The 15,363-nt window shown below is 40.5% G+C and overlaps 1 protein-coding gene across 13 annotated transcripts in view; it reads right to left on the bottom strand.

Moving 5' to 3' along the window:
- ADAM22 (ADAM metallopeptidase domain 22) overlaps positions 1-15,363 on the bottom strand; it is a 132,022-nt gene that overhangs the window by 60,947 nt on the left and 55,712 nt on the right. For all 13 annotated transcript variants that reach the window (XM_039708652.1, XM_039708644.1, XM_039708634.1 and 10 more), the window contains exon 4: positions 12,260-12,326. In XM_039708652.1, coding sequence (XP_039564586.1) covers positions 12,260-12,326 — 67 coding nt within the window. The remainder of the gene's footprint in view (positions 1-12,259; positions 12,327-15,363) is intronic.

Genomic DNA, 15,363 nt, shown 5'->3' on the forward strand with positions numbered 1-15,363 from the left:
GCCTAATGTACCCAGCCCTCTGAATATTTATGTCCATTTACCAGAGGGAGGGAAAGGCATTACAATTACAGCTATTTCAGAAGCCAGCAGCCACTTGCAAGTTGCATAGCACAGTCATTTTAGACATCTGACATTAAATGCCTTTGGATTTTATTTTTCAAATGCTAAAAAAAAAATAATAAGGATCAGACTAAAGGTAAGAAAATATGTAGGCTATGTTGGTAATTTTGTGTTTTGATCAGGAAACCCTGTTCTCTTTTCTACAAGATGTGGAACCACTGTTGAAAGCAGCTACAATGCCTGGGTGCCTCTGGCTTGAGGTGCACTCCTTAAGAGAGTACAGGAGCCTGTTTGTTAGAGCACAGCTGCTCACAGTGAAACAGCCTTGATCTCAGCCTGGTCAAAGGAAGTCCTTCACCACGCTGACCTGCAGAGTAACCACCATGCTGCCCACCACGGGCACCCCTCTGATGTCTGAAGGGAAACTGGTGCCACACAGGTAGAGTTTGACTCCTTGTCTCACGTTGGTCAGAGGCTCTGGGGCTGACTCATCCCAGGCTACACCAAGGTGTGTCTGACAGCAGGTGTATGACCCAACACCCCTGGACCAGCATTTCCATGACTATCCAGAACTTAGGACACAGATCAAGTATCAGTGAAAAGGACATTGCTTCAATTTCTGCTTTGCACTCATGTACATTTTAGCCACCAAGATCCTCAGTTAATTTGATTTCAGAGAGACTATGTCCTTCTTTGTTTTTCCTGTAATTTCGGCTCATTTTCTCTATTTTATCCTCTTTTTCTACACCTATTTACTTCCTATATCTTAGCTACTTTAAGCTCTTTTGACTTGCAATTTTTTTTCTTTCAGTCAGTAGGATGTCCCCCTCTACAGGATCATGGAACTGCTTAAGGCTTTCAGGTCCTTTTGGAACATATGAATAAGCAGTAAACAAAGAGAGACACCAGTTACCAAATAACAAAGCTAAAAATCAAACTATATGGATGATCTAAAACCTTATGAGCAATAAAATACACTCTAAAGAGAATTCTTGTAGTAGTATTCCTGTAAAAGATATAACTGGAATTAAGTGCATGGATTTGGAAATAATGCTGAAAAGACTATCAGTAGGGAGTTGTACAGGCTTCTAGCTGTGGAAGGAATTTGGAGTAATTACACAAATTGGTTTGTTCTCAGAAAATGTAGTTAATATGTACCAGAAATAGAATCTCAGGCTCCATTAGTTTGCAAAACCATGTCTTTTCAACCAGGAGGAACATTTTTTCCTACTAAGAGTCCAGTCTGTGGCTCAAAAGTGTGTTTTGATCTTTCAAACGGGATTCAAATAAATGTCCCATGAGAGTACCTCCAAATTAATTTATTCTGTAATAAATCCATGGGAAAAAAATGATGGATACAGATCTAGAAAAGAAAAATATAACAAAAACATGTCTAAATTCTTGTCTGGGAAAAATGCAATTGAGATACACAAATTCTACTCTATTTAATCAAATCAATTCAACTCAGTGATCTACTAGAGTTCATGGTAATTCTGGTGGAGATAGAAACACAACTCTGATCTCAGTCTCAGGGACCAGTTCTTATCACTACAAAACATTATTTTCTATATGCTAACATCCAGGAGACATTTTTTATTTATGTACTTATGTTCCTATCGTTGTAACATAAGTTTGCTGCAAACCAGTTAATAAAATTAAGCTAAAAAATTATTTTCACTTCTTTGAATGAAGATTGTTTTTTTTCCAAGTACTTGATGCACGTGATTATTGGAGGTGGTTAGAGCATGGTGCTAATGACACCAAGGTTCTGAGTTTGACCCCTGTGTGGGTACTTAAAGCTACAAATTCTGAGAATTGAAGTGTTCAGGAAACCAGTGAATGTGGCACTCAGTGTCATGGTTTAGTTGGCATGGTGGTGCTTGATCAAAGGCTGGACTTATAGAACTTGGAAATAATTTCCAACCTTAATGAGTCTATGATTCTGTGGTTCTGTACTGAGAATCAGGACACATAAAGGTACTCTACAGGACAGATTTTTTCAAGCACATGTAATTTTGGGCAAGAAGTTTACTGTTGTTGCTTCACTATAGTGCTGAGGCTGAAATTGTGCTGGGTTTGGCATGTACTAAACCTGTTTTATAGCAGATGTGTCATAAAATGCACTGTATTAGAGGAGAAATTACAGTATGTGAAAGCCCTAAGACCACCAAACAGTAAATATGATTATCATATCTATCTTCTTTTACTCTCTTCTTGGAAACACTCCCTGAAGGACTGGAGTTGTCTCTCTTATCTACTGGTATCTTCAGCAAAAAGACAAAAGCAGAAAAAAAAAAAATCTTCTTTTTTTCCCTAAAAATATTCTGGTCTCATATGGTAATTAAGACTTTCCTTAAGAGCTGAAACCAGCACCAACTACAGTTCAGTCCAGAACATCAATGGTCTTTTGTGAAGAGCTATTGGCTTCCTGTAGCTAACAGAGCCTCTCTCTGTTCTCTCAGAAGCAATAATTGCCCATCTCAGCAAATCAAACCTCCTCCTTTGCCAGCTACTGGGGAAGGGTTCAGTGTAAGATGAGAGGAAATCAGAGCACTCTTCAACATATGCCAGCCATAAGTCTGAGCAGCACATTTACCCTCTTCTGCTCTAAAATTGAACCTGGTCACTTTAGAGTCTGGAAGAAAATTAGGCTAAATGTCATCTCCTATGAGACAAGGTCAGCCTGGTGACAACAGCTGTGACACAAACCTGCAACACTCATTTGCCTGCAAGGCAAAATTTCTGCCAATGCCCATAGCACTCTGCTGTCCATTTCCTTGGATCAGTAAGTTATCCTTCCTGCATGAACCTTCTCGACGTGAGGGACAACTTACTAGTGATCTCCAAGGGCAGTACAGAAAATAGAGATTTTAAAAAAGTTTATTAATTTGGAGAGATAAAAATGTAATAACATCATACAAGGGAAAAAAACCCTAAAAAAACCCAACAGAGTTACCCCAGGGTCAATGAAAACAAGTTAATCATTATGATAGTTGTCAATTCATAAGATAGCCTTCATCTTGATGCTTAAGTTTGATAATTCTTGCAAAATCCTGAATTAGAGCTATTTACCATGTGAACAGCTACAGTTCATCTCTAACCAGATGCAACCCTTTTGCCCATTCAGTACAAGTCTTCTTGCAACCTGTTGGGTACGTAGCATGGCAAAGACACTAAAAATGGTAAGACACAGATGTCAGCAATGCAAATAAAATGTTTCCAGTTTTATCCTTTAAGATAGTTTGTCCCTGCTTTGAGAGGCATCAGCTGCTGAGCAGACACAAAAGAGATGAAAAACACATTAGCCAACACTCTATTATAATAAAGGATGAAATAAGTAAAGTGAAAAAACAGCCCAGACAGTCATTAATGGCAGCAGTTCACTCCTCTCTGCAGCCACAGTGCAGAAGGCATCTGCTGACCATACACTGGCAGGGTTTGTTATTCGCCTCAGAGACACTATGACCTTCCCAGGGGAGGAAAATAAGGATGCACATTCATCTGCTTTCTACATTGGATACCCAAGTAAGCCGTTTTCTGCAATTAAGAGAGGTGCTGACCAGTAAAACACATGCAACAGTGAGGCACTGGCCTTAAAATGAATACCTTCCTTTTCCTACATATTCCTATTTTAACACTTTTTAATCCACAGGAAGGGAGATTGCTGGTTTAATTCAAATCCTAGTAACATATCTCCCTCTTTCCTTGCAGCGGAAAGTTCCCAAAAGGCCAGCTAAGGCTCAAGCCACCATTCTGTGAATGCTAGATAATGATGAGCTGCCAGATAACAATAGGCTGTTTAAAGGGCTACCCATTGTGGGGCACCAGTTACAGAAAAACATAAGTAAGGCTGCACGATCAACAGCAAAAGGAAAAGAAAATGCACCCTCGCTCAGTGACTTCTACAGCAGAAAACAACTTGCTATGAATGGGTTTCTATTAGTAAATAGAAGAGTCAAAATAGCACTTTGACCTGTGTAACTGCAATAAGAGAAAACATTTTTTAATTGACACACACTTCAGCAACTGGCAGGAGCTCTGCTGTGCTGAGCCCTGAGTTCAGCTCTTACTCAGCTCAGTAACAATGCCAGGACCTGGCACCACCTCTTTGCAGAGTAGTTTCTGGACTGCAGTCTCCTTAAAGCCAAATGTTCTGAAATTGTGAACGGTGCCCTCCCTTTGTGGGAGGATGGCTATCACATGTGCTCAGACAGCTCAGAGCCGACACGCTGTGGTGACATTAGATTATAACACTGTTTCAGTTTCTGAAATCAGAGATATGGATTCCAAAATTAGGATAAGGCACAGCCACTTCTAAGCCTTCTCCACAAAACGCCCATGTTTAAAGACTGTTGGCAGCACTCTTAACAAACAGAGACACACGTGTATGTGACAGGAGCCTGCACGCAGGCAACTCGCTCCGACTGCCATCAGTGACTCACAGCAGGAGCCTTCAGCAGATGGCACAAGATATCAGCCCAGCTTCCAGTTCAGAGGCCAAATGAGGGTTGTGTTTACTGCCCAGTAGCTATGAGAGAAGATGCCCCACAAAACACTGCAGGGTGTGGACAGAGAGCTCATGCCAACGCAACACCATCTGTTCTGGAAGCTGCCTTGGCATCTGCTTGGAAAACAGACTCTTGATTTGCCTTGACTTACCTTGGTGTTAGGGGAAATTATTTTTTATTATCAGCTGCCAGGCAAGGATGAGGCAGAGGAGAAAAGGTTACCTCTTATTGCCTACTCAGTTGCTGTCTTTAAGACAGCTCTTGTAGCAGTAGCTAGTGTCTCTCAGTCATGGCATACAAGTAATTTAAATTATAGTCATTTTGCCCCACTCCTGCATTCCTGTTCCAGGGAAATGGAAGCAAACATTTTAAGAGACAGTATGAAAATTCCTTTTAATCTACGCATTCCAATCTGCCACATCAGTTCATCAGCTTACCGTAAGTCTGAAGCCAAGGTGTAAGAATGTGATTCACAAGATTACTATAAACACAACACAACACCTACATGGATACCAATCAGTCAACAGGACATAAAGTTCTGAGGAAAACAGAAAACAATACAGCTCTGATATCCTTATTGGCTCATTATTTCTGAATGACAGAACTTTCTATCTAAGTGAAAATTCACAGAGCTTGAGGCTGTGTCTAGAAACATTAACCTACTGTTTATAATAGTTTGGTATCCATAGGGAACAAGAGATATGTCTAGGCAAAGCTACTTACAGAAGTCAAGATGAAGAAAGTAAAGATGTCAAGCTAAAGCACACTGCATGGAAGCACTCCTTCAGAAGTACAGCAGCTTCTGTTTGCTTAGCTTAATTCCCCCTCAAAGGATTAAGTTAAATCCAAAAATACACTTTTATTTTTTAATAAGGGCATCTACAAAGCGATTTGATGTTCTTTAATGTTATAGCAGTAATTAATTTCTCTTAGCCATACTCAGTCCTCGTACAGTCTGAGATTACAGAACACTTGGTTGCTACCACTCTCTAGTTATGTATGTCATATGTTATTGCAACTCATGGAAAATAACTCATGAAGTGCACAAAGGCAGACAAGATTTTTCTGCAAGTCCAAGCTATCCTCCTTCTGGAACAAGACAAAACTGTGACAGAGTACCCAAGAGGTGACTCCTGATGGTCACACAGTCACTTGACTTGTCACTTCAACAGAAGCATCCACCATCACTGGGGTCCACATCCACACTGAAATGTACTTTTTAATCTCTGGAAGACTTCCACTTTATTACATTTTTCCCCTGCAGGATTAGTTAAACCTACTGGATTTTTTAATTATTTTTTTTTTACGTCACAAAGAAAAGGGAGACAAGATAATTAAACCTGCAAAATCCTACATGAATCATGATCTGGGATTCATTCTAGTGTAGTATATTCAAAACCATGACCTGGGAATGACTCCTAATATGGAAAGCTGTTACTTTTAATTTTCTTCTCCTTGGTAGCAGAATGTATATAAAAAGTAAGTGAGTAATAACAGGGAGATAATCAGATATTTAAAAAATCTACTCTAAATGTTCATTAAAAGTGCCAGCCTGCAGGATCATTAGGTCAGGAAAATGCACTATGTATGAGGGCTAATTATCTTGCCCTGGAATCCTATAGAGGACGCTACGTTTTCTAAACCCTAAAGGACTTGCTTCCAGAATTCAAAAAATGCTGCAACAGGAAAGTGAGATATTTCTCAATGCCTATGGACTTAGTGTGACAGCATAACACTACTGGGGGAAAAAAAAAAAGATATCCAGAGTAACTGAAAATACATGGAAATTTTAAAATTTTGTCAACTCTTCATCAAGACACATTAATTCCAGTCAAAACCTAGAGAAAGCAATTTGACTGGTATACTCTGGGATCAGTTTGCTTCCATCCTGCCATTCCGTTCCACTACTGCACTCTAATCTTCCCCTTCTTGTGGAACTTTGAATTTGTGAACTTTCATTGTACAGTACAAGCACCTATAATTAGTCCCTAAGTGTAAGAAGTTGCCATTTGTTCTATTCAGTCTTTTATTTACTCCATTGGTCAAAAGATAGTCAGTTTTCCAGCTGATCCTTCTCTGCACTGTAATACTTCTGTGTTGCACTGTTGGCAAATTTCATTAATATACACATACTTTTTTCACATAAGTCATTAATGAAAACATTTGATGAGAGCACTCTGAAGATCAACCTTGCAAGAACCCCCTGCTAAACTGTGTCAGACTCGCAGACTCCCCATCAGCTCTTCTTCAGTTAGTTTACTGCTATCACTAAAAAGTAGATTATGGCTTAGATTTGTTAGTAATTTGCCAAGAGAGCTTGTTGAGGGTGCAAGAAAGAGACCTGACAACATTACAGAAACCCTTATTCAAAGTCTTCTCTCAAACCAGATTGAGAATTATTTTTCTGATAATTATGGCTTCTCTAGTCTCTGGATGCAGCCAAAAAAACTCTGCCAGAAACAGGCATATATAATTCCTGCATTATTTATGATTTTCTTCTTTTCAGTTTTCATCAGCAGGTTGTGCAAGTTTCAGGTAGATGCACACAGAGCTCCCCACCAGCCCCAGGCTCCAGCCTCCCAGGGCTGAGTCTTCCTGCACTCCCATCCTGTCCTCTGCCAGCCCAGCTGGCACTCTGCTATTCAGGAGAAAATGTAATCCCTTGCAGGAAAGCCTGTTTAGCATACAGGCTTCCCTGGCAACTGAAACACCTTCCTCTGTGGTTACAAAGAGGTGAGTTACCAAAACCTGAGGAATAATAAGAAATTCTTTTCAGACAGTGAGTACCCTAACTGGAAGATGATGGTTTCCAGTCTTGCTATAAGACTGGAAACATACCAGTCAATTATTAAAATGACCTGCTCACTGGTTAAGTGTTTAATCTGGCTGCACCACAAATTATTGTAGACTTATGATCAGTTTGTACCTGTGGAGATAACAATGAAATGTTGGAATGCTACTTGGATATGGTCTCATCAAACACAGGCACAGGTGTGCACTGACACACACTGTCCTTAGTCAAGGGACTGCTCAAGGAGACCAGATCTGAAGGAGAAAGTTTAAGAAAAAAAGCAATATCGACCCTATCAAGGGTACCCAGACTCCTCTGGTCTTTCAAGATTTTAATGTTTTTCTCCCTTATGCATAATTTTTCCTTAAAAAGGACATTTTAAGAGCCCTTCAAATACACATCATGGCACACACTAGCCAAGGCTTTAAGCACAGCAAGACAATGAAGAACAGTAATTTTCCCCCTTGTGCAGAAGCATTAAAATAGCTGTAAGCTACAATAACAGTCATCTTGCAGACTCTACTAGTCAAGCAATGCACACAACATAATGACTATTTCTGCAAGTTAACAGCTCTGTTTTGTTGCAGAGCAGCATCAAAATGCACTTGCCCCAAACCCCCAGATTGGCCAAACTACAATGGTGGCCCCTCTGCTGGGACCCCCACAGGGCAGGAGGCTGTGCTGGGTCCCCCCAGCTGGACAGGACAGCTGTGAGTGCTTTGAAGGAAGCTCAATGGGCAAGGTCTGGGCACTGCAGGGCCCAGCTGAAGGGCTCAGCACAGCTTGGGACACACAGCAGTCCTAACCCACAGGACAAGCCTGGCCAAAGCTCCTCTGTTAACGCTACAACAGAGAAAAACAGTACCTAGCATTTGATATGTCTGCATTCATGTTGTTCAATGCTATCATAGGAACATGCTGAGAGGCTGAAGAAAAAGCAGCAGTTTATGCTGTAAGTACTCTTGTTGTAATTTTGTGCCCATAATACACCTGCTTTTTTTACACCACCACACACAAGAATTTCAGACTTTAAGGACTGCCTATGAACTATAGTTCCTTCTATAGCCATATTTAAACATGCCATCAAAATTTTCTGGTATTTATCTACCACATCTCTACCTGTGCAAGTTTTCTGACTTAATTATTTTCACAGCTTCATCTTTTTCAGAAAGCAATTTCATAAGAACCCATAGAAGTATCCATTGTTTTGGGGGAATAGAAGCAGAAACATTTATTTCTACACACTCTGAAGAGGAAAACTGAAACATTTTATTGAGAAAATATCACTGAATAGATATCAGCTGTTTCTTCTGAGGGTGAAAAATCCAGCAATGTGAATTACTCAGCACTATAGCTGCTTTTTGCCTTTCATCTCACTGACAGCATCAGTGACAGAATGACAACCAAAAAAGAGGGAGAAAGAGAGATAAAAGGACACACAGATATATTGCAACAACATTAGGTATACACAGGCTGAGTATTGATGTGCTATGAGCATAGGATGGTCTGGAATGACACAATCAGGAAAAGGCAATGCCAAGAAGGGTTTTTCTCTTTCTTATTAATTGATTATTCTCTTTGCTACCACAGAGAATTTAGGCCAACATTCCTGCTTTCCTGGTAGAGATGTGATGTACAGTAGAGGAGATTGTGGGGGGAAACACTGAAATAATTTGATCATCTAGCTCCTTTTGTTTTTCTTAGGCATTGCACACTGCTGTTGGTTTAATAAGAATGTTTTAGGTGCTGCCTAACTGAGGTGCCAAATTAACAAGAAGCCTCTCCTCTGCAGCAGCTAAATGCTGGTACCCTACAAAAACATTTGTAATTTCTTTCACCTTCACAATGGTCTAACGTATTAATAATTATGCAGAAATCAAACGTAATGTAGCATCTTCTTATGACAAAAAGGTATGTTAAACTGAAGACACCTCTCACAGTAAAAATCCCTTTGCTACTAAAGAAGTGGTATTTTTTATGGTATAAACATTTCTCCCTTCCCCTGCCCCCCTCTCCTCCTTGAAGTATTCTCAGTAATGGCAGAAGATCCATATGCATTTTACAGCACAGGAAGTTTTACTGGGAGGGAAGGAGAGGGGGAGGAGTGGCAAAAGTAGTTATCAACTCCACATTGCATGTGAGCCAAGGCAGGATCCGCTTTCCAGACACATTCCCAAACTGCTGCGTGCACGTACATCTGCCTTCACACCGCGCCTCAAAGCTCCTTCTTCTGCCATACTGCTGGTGGCACAACAGCAGCACTGATCATTTGTGTGTCTGGGCAGTCTTCCTGCACAGAGAAGGGGGAATGTCTATGGAATTTGAGATACACCTCTCTGGTAAGAAGGCAAGGAACAGAGGAGGCAATTTCTCTGCATGAGCAGGCTTGCTCGAAGCCTGCAGCTGGCAGTGGATGGCAGATGGACATTTTCTTCCTGTCGCCGTTTCTCCCACCAAAGCAGCAAGAGAGATGTTGCCAGGCCGCCTCTGTCTCTGCCTACAGCCCAAGATAAACTGCACAGAGATGGGTGAAGAGCAGCATGTTGAAGCACTGATAGAAACCTGTCTCCTTTCTGAAATACCTCTTCAGCTTCTGCTTTGGAATATGCATAGCAGAGTGCATATTTTGTGATTTATCCCCAAGTTGCACCCTTTTAGTAGCTAATTTTAAATAAGTATCTAAGCAATCTGCACAATCCCTAAAATCTAGTATAATAATTATGTTACCAGTTATGGTAAACAATTCCCAGACAATTCCCAAACAAATCAAAGGTAATAAATCACCATCATGGAAATTTCTTATGGTTGCATTAAGATTTTCAAAACATTTGATGTAAAACCAAAGCAAACAGATACTGCTAGTCTTTTCAGAAATTGTTCAACAGACAAACAAAGCTCTAAAATGAACTTACAGGTGCTCTGAAAAATATTGACTGGTCAGAGGGAACCAGATCTATTTATAAACAGCTATTGAGTACTGAAATCAGCCTCACCCAGTGTCTGGTTTTAAAGTGTACTCGGTAGTCTGCACTTTTCCAAAAATCTTTTGGTATCTGAACTTCTATGAAAATGTTCCTGTGACTGTGGCCACCAGGCTCTTCTGACATTTTGTCACAGCAGCTGCTTCCCTCTCTGCCAATCCCACATACTCAAATGCAACAAAACAAGCAAAAACCTTACATTCCCTTCCTTAGCATGCTTCCATAGGACTGCTGCCTGCAGAACTCCTGGGGCAGTGGAAAAGAAGGGGCAGAGGAGCCCACCTGTCCAGCCCAGCCACCCCTGCACCCCTGCCCATGGTACAGGGCAGCATGGGGACGGAAACTCACCACTCGAGCAGCAAGCCCTGTCTTTTGTAGCCTTTGCAGTCCTTGCAGCCCCTTTCACTCCCAATTCAGCTCACCTCAAGCATCAAGCTGGATGCAGCAGTGATAGTTCTCTACTTCAGGCAGATTTGAGAATACTGAGCAAGGCAGTGATAGCCACCCCTGAAGGTATACACTGACCCTGGCTCAGCATCTAAATCAAGGAGAAATAATCCGTGGGACCCTTGAGGCTTGCAGCTGTTTTACCCAGAGCATTTCCTGACCCTTCCTCTGAAAGGCCTGATCCTCCCATCACTTTCCCATTCAATTAAACAGTGCTTAGATATGAAGAGCTGCTGATTTCAAACATTTCCTTGCTTGATTAAGGCTTGCTCATCAGGAACAATTCAGTGACAGGGCTTGGATGGATTAACTTAGATAACTTGCATATATATCTAAATGTAGACAAATGGGTTGTTTTTTCTCTTATTAACATCAGCTATTATCTTTATTTCTGCTTTGACTCATATTCTGAACCTCAGTCAAGAAAGACTTCTTGACTGCAGAGCAGAGCTGACTGAGGAATTAGTCTTTACAATTTAATGGAACACGTATGTGTTTGCCTCAGTCTGATAATGTATGCAGACTATTATCTTGATAATAGTGGGAGAGGAGACTTCCTATTTTCAAATGACAGAAGGGAATAAACCAAACGAAACTTGCATCTTCAGCTATCCAGTGGATAAAGGACTGTTTTGCCCATTTCCATTTCCACTTTCATGTTGCAGAGATTAATGCATTTGTTTTGAAGTGTTTAGATTATCTCAGATTTAGTAAAATAATTGGGGGGATTTCTTTTAATACAATGTAAACTTTAAACAAAATTTTACCTAATATTTACCTGATAGGCAAATTTAGAGTTTCCATTTTGTAGCATATATAATACATTTCTGAACACTTCTTAATCTACAATAATTGATACAAAAGTTATAGCTGACATCTATAAAATAAGTCCTAACAAATAGAGGGTCCTCAAGAAAAATCTCCTATGTTGCATGCAAAGAACAAAACACTTCTGCAAAGGCTGTGGGATGTTTCACACAAGACAACAGCAACAAATAGCATCTTGTATTCACCAAGCCAACAAGGACACAGAGAAAGAAACACAGAACTGGTGACTAGATATCTGGAAATATTATACAATAAATATTGCTATTCTCAAATTTATAAAGCTCATAGCAAACCAACAAACTTGCGGTTTGGTACAATGAGAAAATGCTATCTACCAAAACAAAAATACTTTCTTCAAGAAGTATCAAAAGTGACATATACTTACTAGCAAAAAGAACTACTATGAATACATTTTTAATGGGTACCATTTTGATATAAACATTAATGTACTAAATTTGACAATGGAGTGTATTTGCCTTGTTTAAAGCTGAAAGTTAGAAAACATGAAACATGCTTGCCTCACGATAGTAAAACAAATCACTTGAAAAATCAGTTATCTCTCCTTTCACAAAAATATGTGAGTTTTCATGAACATCAAAAGCCAAGCAAATTTAAAAAGAGAAACATAAAAAGGAAATTCTTACTTTAACTTCCACTGTCTTCCCACCTTGCTCGATATGCCTCTCAAGATATTCAGAAGACAGCAGGTCACTGCAAGAAGACAAAAAAAAGAACCATAAGCCTCGTGCATGTGTTCTTGTACTCCCTCTCAGCAAGCACTGATTAAACATTTACATTTGAAAAGGGCAAAACCCACAGGATACTTTTCCTAAAATGTTCATAAGAATCATTAAAACAACCATGTCCAATGGAGTTACACAGTGCATGGGATATACTGATTTTTAACAGCAGAAGGTGGGACAAGGAAAAAAAACTGAGGGGAGTTTGTTCATGGAAGGTCCAAAACCAGCCACTGCCACTGACTGTAATTCAAGAGACTCTTCTATTTGCTGCTAAAAGCAAACAGCACAGAAGTCAGATGAACTTCAAAAAAAGCAAAAAAAGCAGAAGGATGGAGTCTGAGGAAATTGGAATCCAGGTGGAGTCTGAGGGAAAACAGCAGCTGTGTTGGCAGGTTTCAAAGGACACAGTGGCACAACAATGACATCACCTTCTAAGACCAAGGTGGTGGGCTCAGCTCCACACTGCAGGGGCAGGCAAAGCCGTGGGCCCCAGGAGCTGCAGCCCAGGCAGGCTCACAGAGCAGGTGCACACACCCCTGGGAGCCCTGCAGCCCCAGCAATGCCAGAGGAAAAGGCTCTGGGCAATAGCAATCCCAGCCTCCATGTACACAAGGACTTGGAACAAACTTCAAGGAGCAAAAACAATCAGACCTGAGGCAAACATATATAAATTAAATGCAGGCTGTATTTACTAAGCCATTCAAATGTTAAACCAGTCAAATTATCTTCCTCATAGTTATTTTCTAGTCAGGCAAACCACAGAATCACAGAACTGGTAAGATTGGAAGAGACCACATTATCCACATTGTAAATTTCACTAAGCAGCTTCAAAGACTACAAAATTTTACTGAGATTAATCAGTATAAAGCCTTGCTATTGTTCCACCTCAGTGACAATTAAGCTTGAAGAGATGATGAATTAGTAAAGAAAACCTGACAAGAGGCAAGTTGGCCACTGGGGGCAGGAGGCAGTGAGCACAAACCTGCTCAGCAAAAGAGGCCAAAATTTAGTATTTCTCCTTCAAATATCAAAACACCTGAGCTTAGACATGAACTGACCACATGAAGGTAGGGCAGGAGCAGCAGAGCAGCCCAGGGCAGTTGTAGCTCAGCTTTCCAGACTTTCATCCTGGCCAAACAGGCAGCGGGACCATGGATATTTTTGCTCACAGACACATTGGTGACTACCCTGAATGAGCCCGAAGCAGGACAAAGTTGGAAGTACGGATCCTCCAATATCATCCCTAAAAACTGCCAGTTTGATATTTGTATTAATTACCCAGGCACCAAAACCAGGAGCATTCCAATGAAATATGTTGGTAACATTAAATTGGAAAACATGGAAAATAAAAAAGTTTGAAAAAACTCCCATAGGAAAGACCTTGGATGATCTTCAGGACTGGTTATTAGAAATAGGATCAAATTCAATTGTACAAACAGCAAATTTATGCACTTAAGGGCTGGAGGGAATTTCTATTACATATTTTGGAGGACCTGGTTTATAAGAAAGAGAGACATGACCACACTTGTTTCTGGCAAAATGATTTGGCAGATCAATAGAATGTCTTCCTGGAAAACACAACTGTCATCCCAGAATACATCAAAGAAGATGTATTTCCAGTCAAACTGAGGAATCATTAATATCACTGCCCAAAGGAGACCTCTTTTCAAATACTGCAGACAGGTACTGGGCAGCTTTGCTTACAAAGTTCCATTACCTGGAAACACAGAGGGTCTCCTGAAGTCTAGCAAAAAATTAACTTGTGAGGGAATGTGAACGCACCTCAATTTACACACCAAGACACAGGAGCAACTAATTGGGCTATAGAAGATGCTGGCAGAATCTCAAAGGCATAAGGACTGTCAATGAGCCAATGGAAATTGGATGTTAAAAAAACCCCAACTTTGTATCTAAGTGTAAGGGACAGAGGCAACAAAACGAGGAATGCTAACAAATTTCTGAATGGAAGCATCCATGGAACAATTGTCCATGGAGGTGGGCTTTCCTCTGGCTCAGTGAGTTCACAGCTGGTCACTGCTGAAAGCTGGAAGTCTCAATGCCCCCTCAGGAGCAAGCACTGAACCAACTTGTGTCAGCACAAACACTCATCAAAACGCTCTCGGTGCCAGAGCTAACACTCATCAAAATACTCTTGGTGTCAGCACTGGCACTCATCAAGGTGCTCGGGAGGGTTCAACAAAACCATGTTTTTGCTGCATTAGGTAACTGAAACCCCTTGACAAGAGGTACAATCAGCTCCAGAGCTGATGCAAAGGAGGGAATGAGCAGCTCTCAATAAGGGTGAAAGAAAGAGTGAGTGACTCCCTTGCCACTGCAGAACCAGCGTGAGCCCCTTTAATTCTGGCCAGCCCCAATATCTGTATTGATGCCTGGCACAGGTGCCTGCAGCTGACCCATTACTGAGGAGCACCTAAAAGAGATGCTGTGGAGTTCCTGATTACAATACTCTGATTCCTCTTAGAAGAGAGTATTAAATATTTAGGATACTTATGCCCTGAGGGAAGCTCAAAGACTTCTATAAGGTCTCGTATGCATTTTCCAGATTTAGTAATTTAGACAGATGTTCTCTTAAAATGTATTTAGTTTAGCTTGCTGAAGTTAGTGATATAGCTTCCCAGCATTGACTACACTCTTTCAGCAGAAGTTTATGCTTCCATAACTTTAATAAAGATTCCTTTATAGCTTAGGGTTCTACCTTTACTCTTCATTATTTCAGAAGGACTCAGTTAAACTAATGTCTTCCTCTCTATCAGATGGACACAATGGTTTTCATGCCAAGAGATTATAAAATGTAAGACAGTAAAGAAAGTATATAGTACAGAGATCAAACAGAATGGCTTAACTCTGACCTTAGAGTTGTATTTGGGGGGATGACAAGGAGAAACACAGGTTCTTCTCATGTGGGTCTAACAAAATTACTGCTTTTTAAAAGACAATGCTGTTAATGTTTTAATGTTCTGGAAGATCATATGTTATGTTCCCAA

The sequence above is a fragment of the Passer montanus genome, unplaced genomic scaffold, assembly GCF_014805655.1.
Source record: "Passer montanus isolate IOZ18808 unplaced genomic scaffold, ASM1480565v1 scaffold10, whole genome shotgun sequence".
In the NCBI taxonomy this organism is placed as follows: Eukaryota; Metazoa; Chordata; class Aves; order Passeriformes; family Passeridae; genus Passer; species Passer montanus.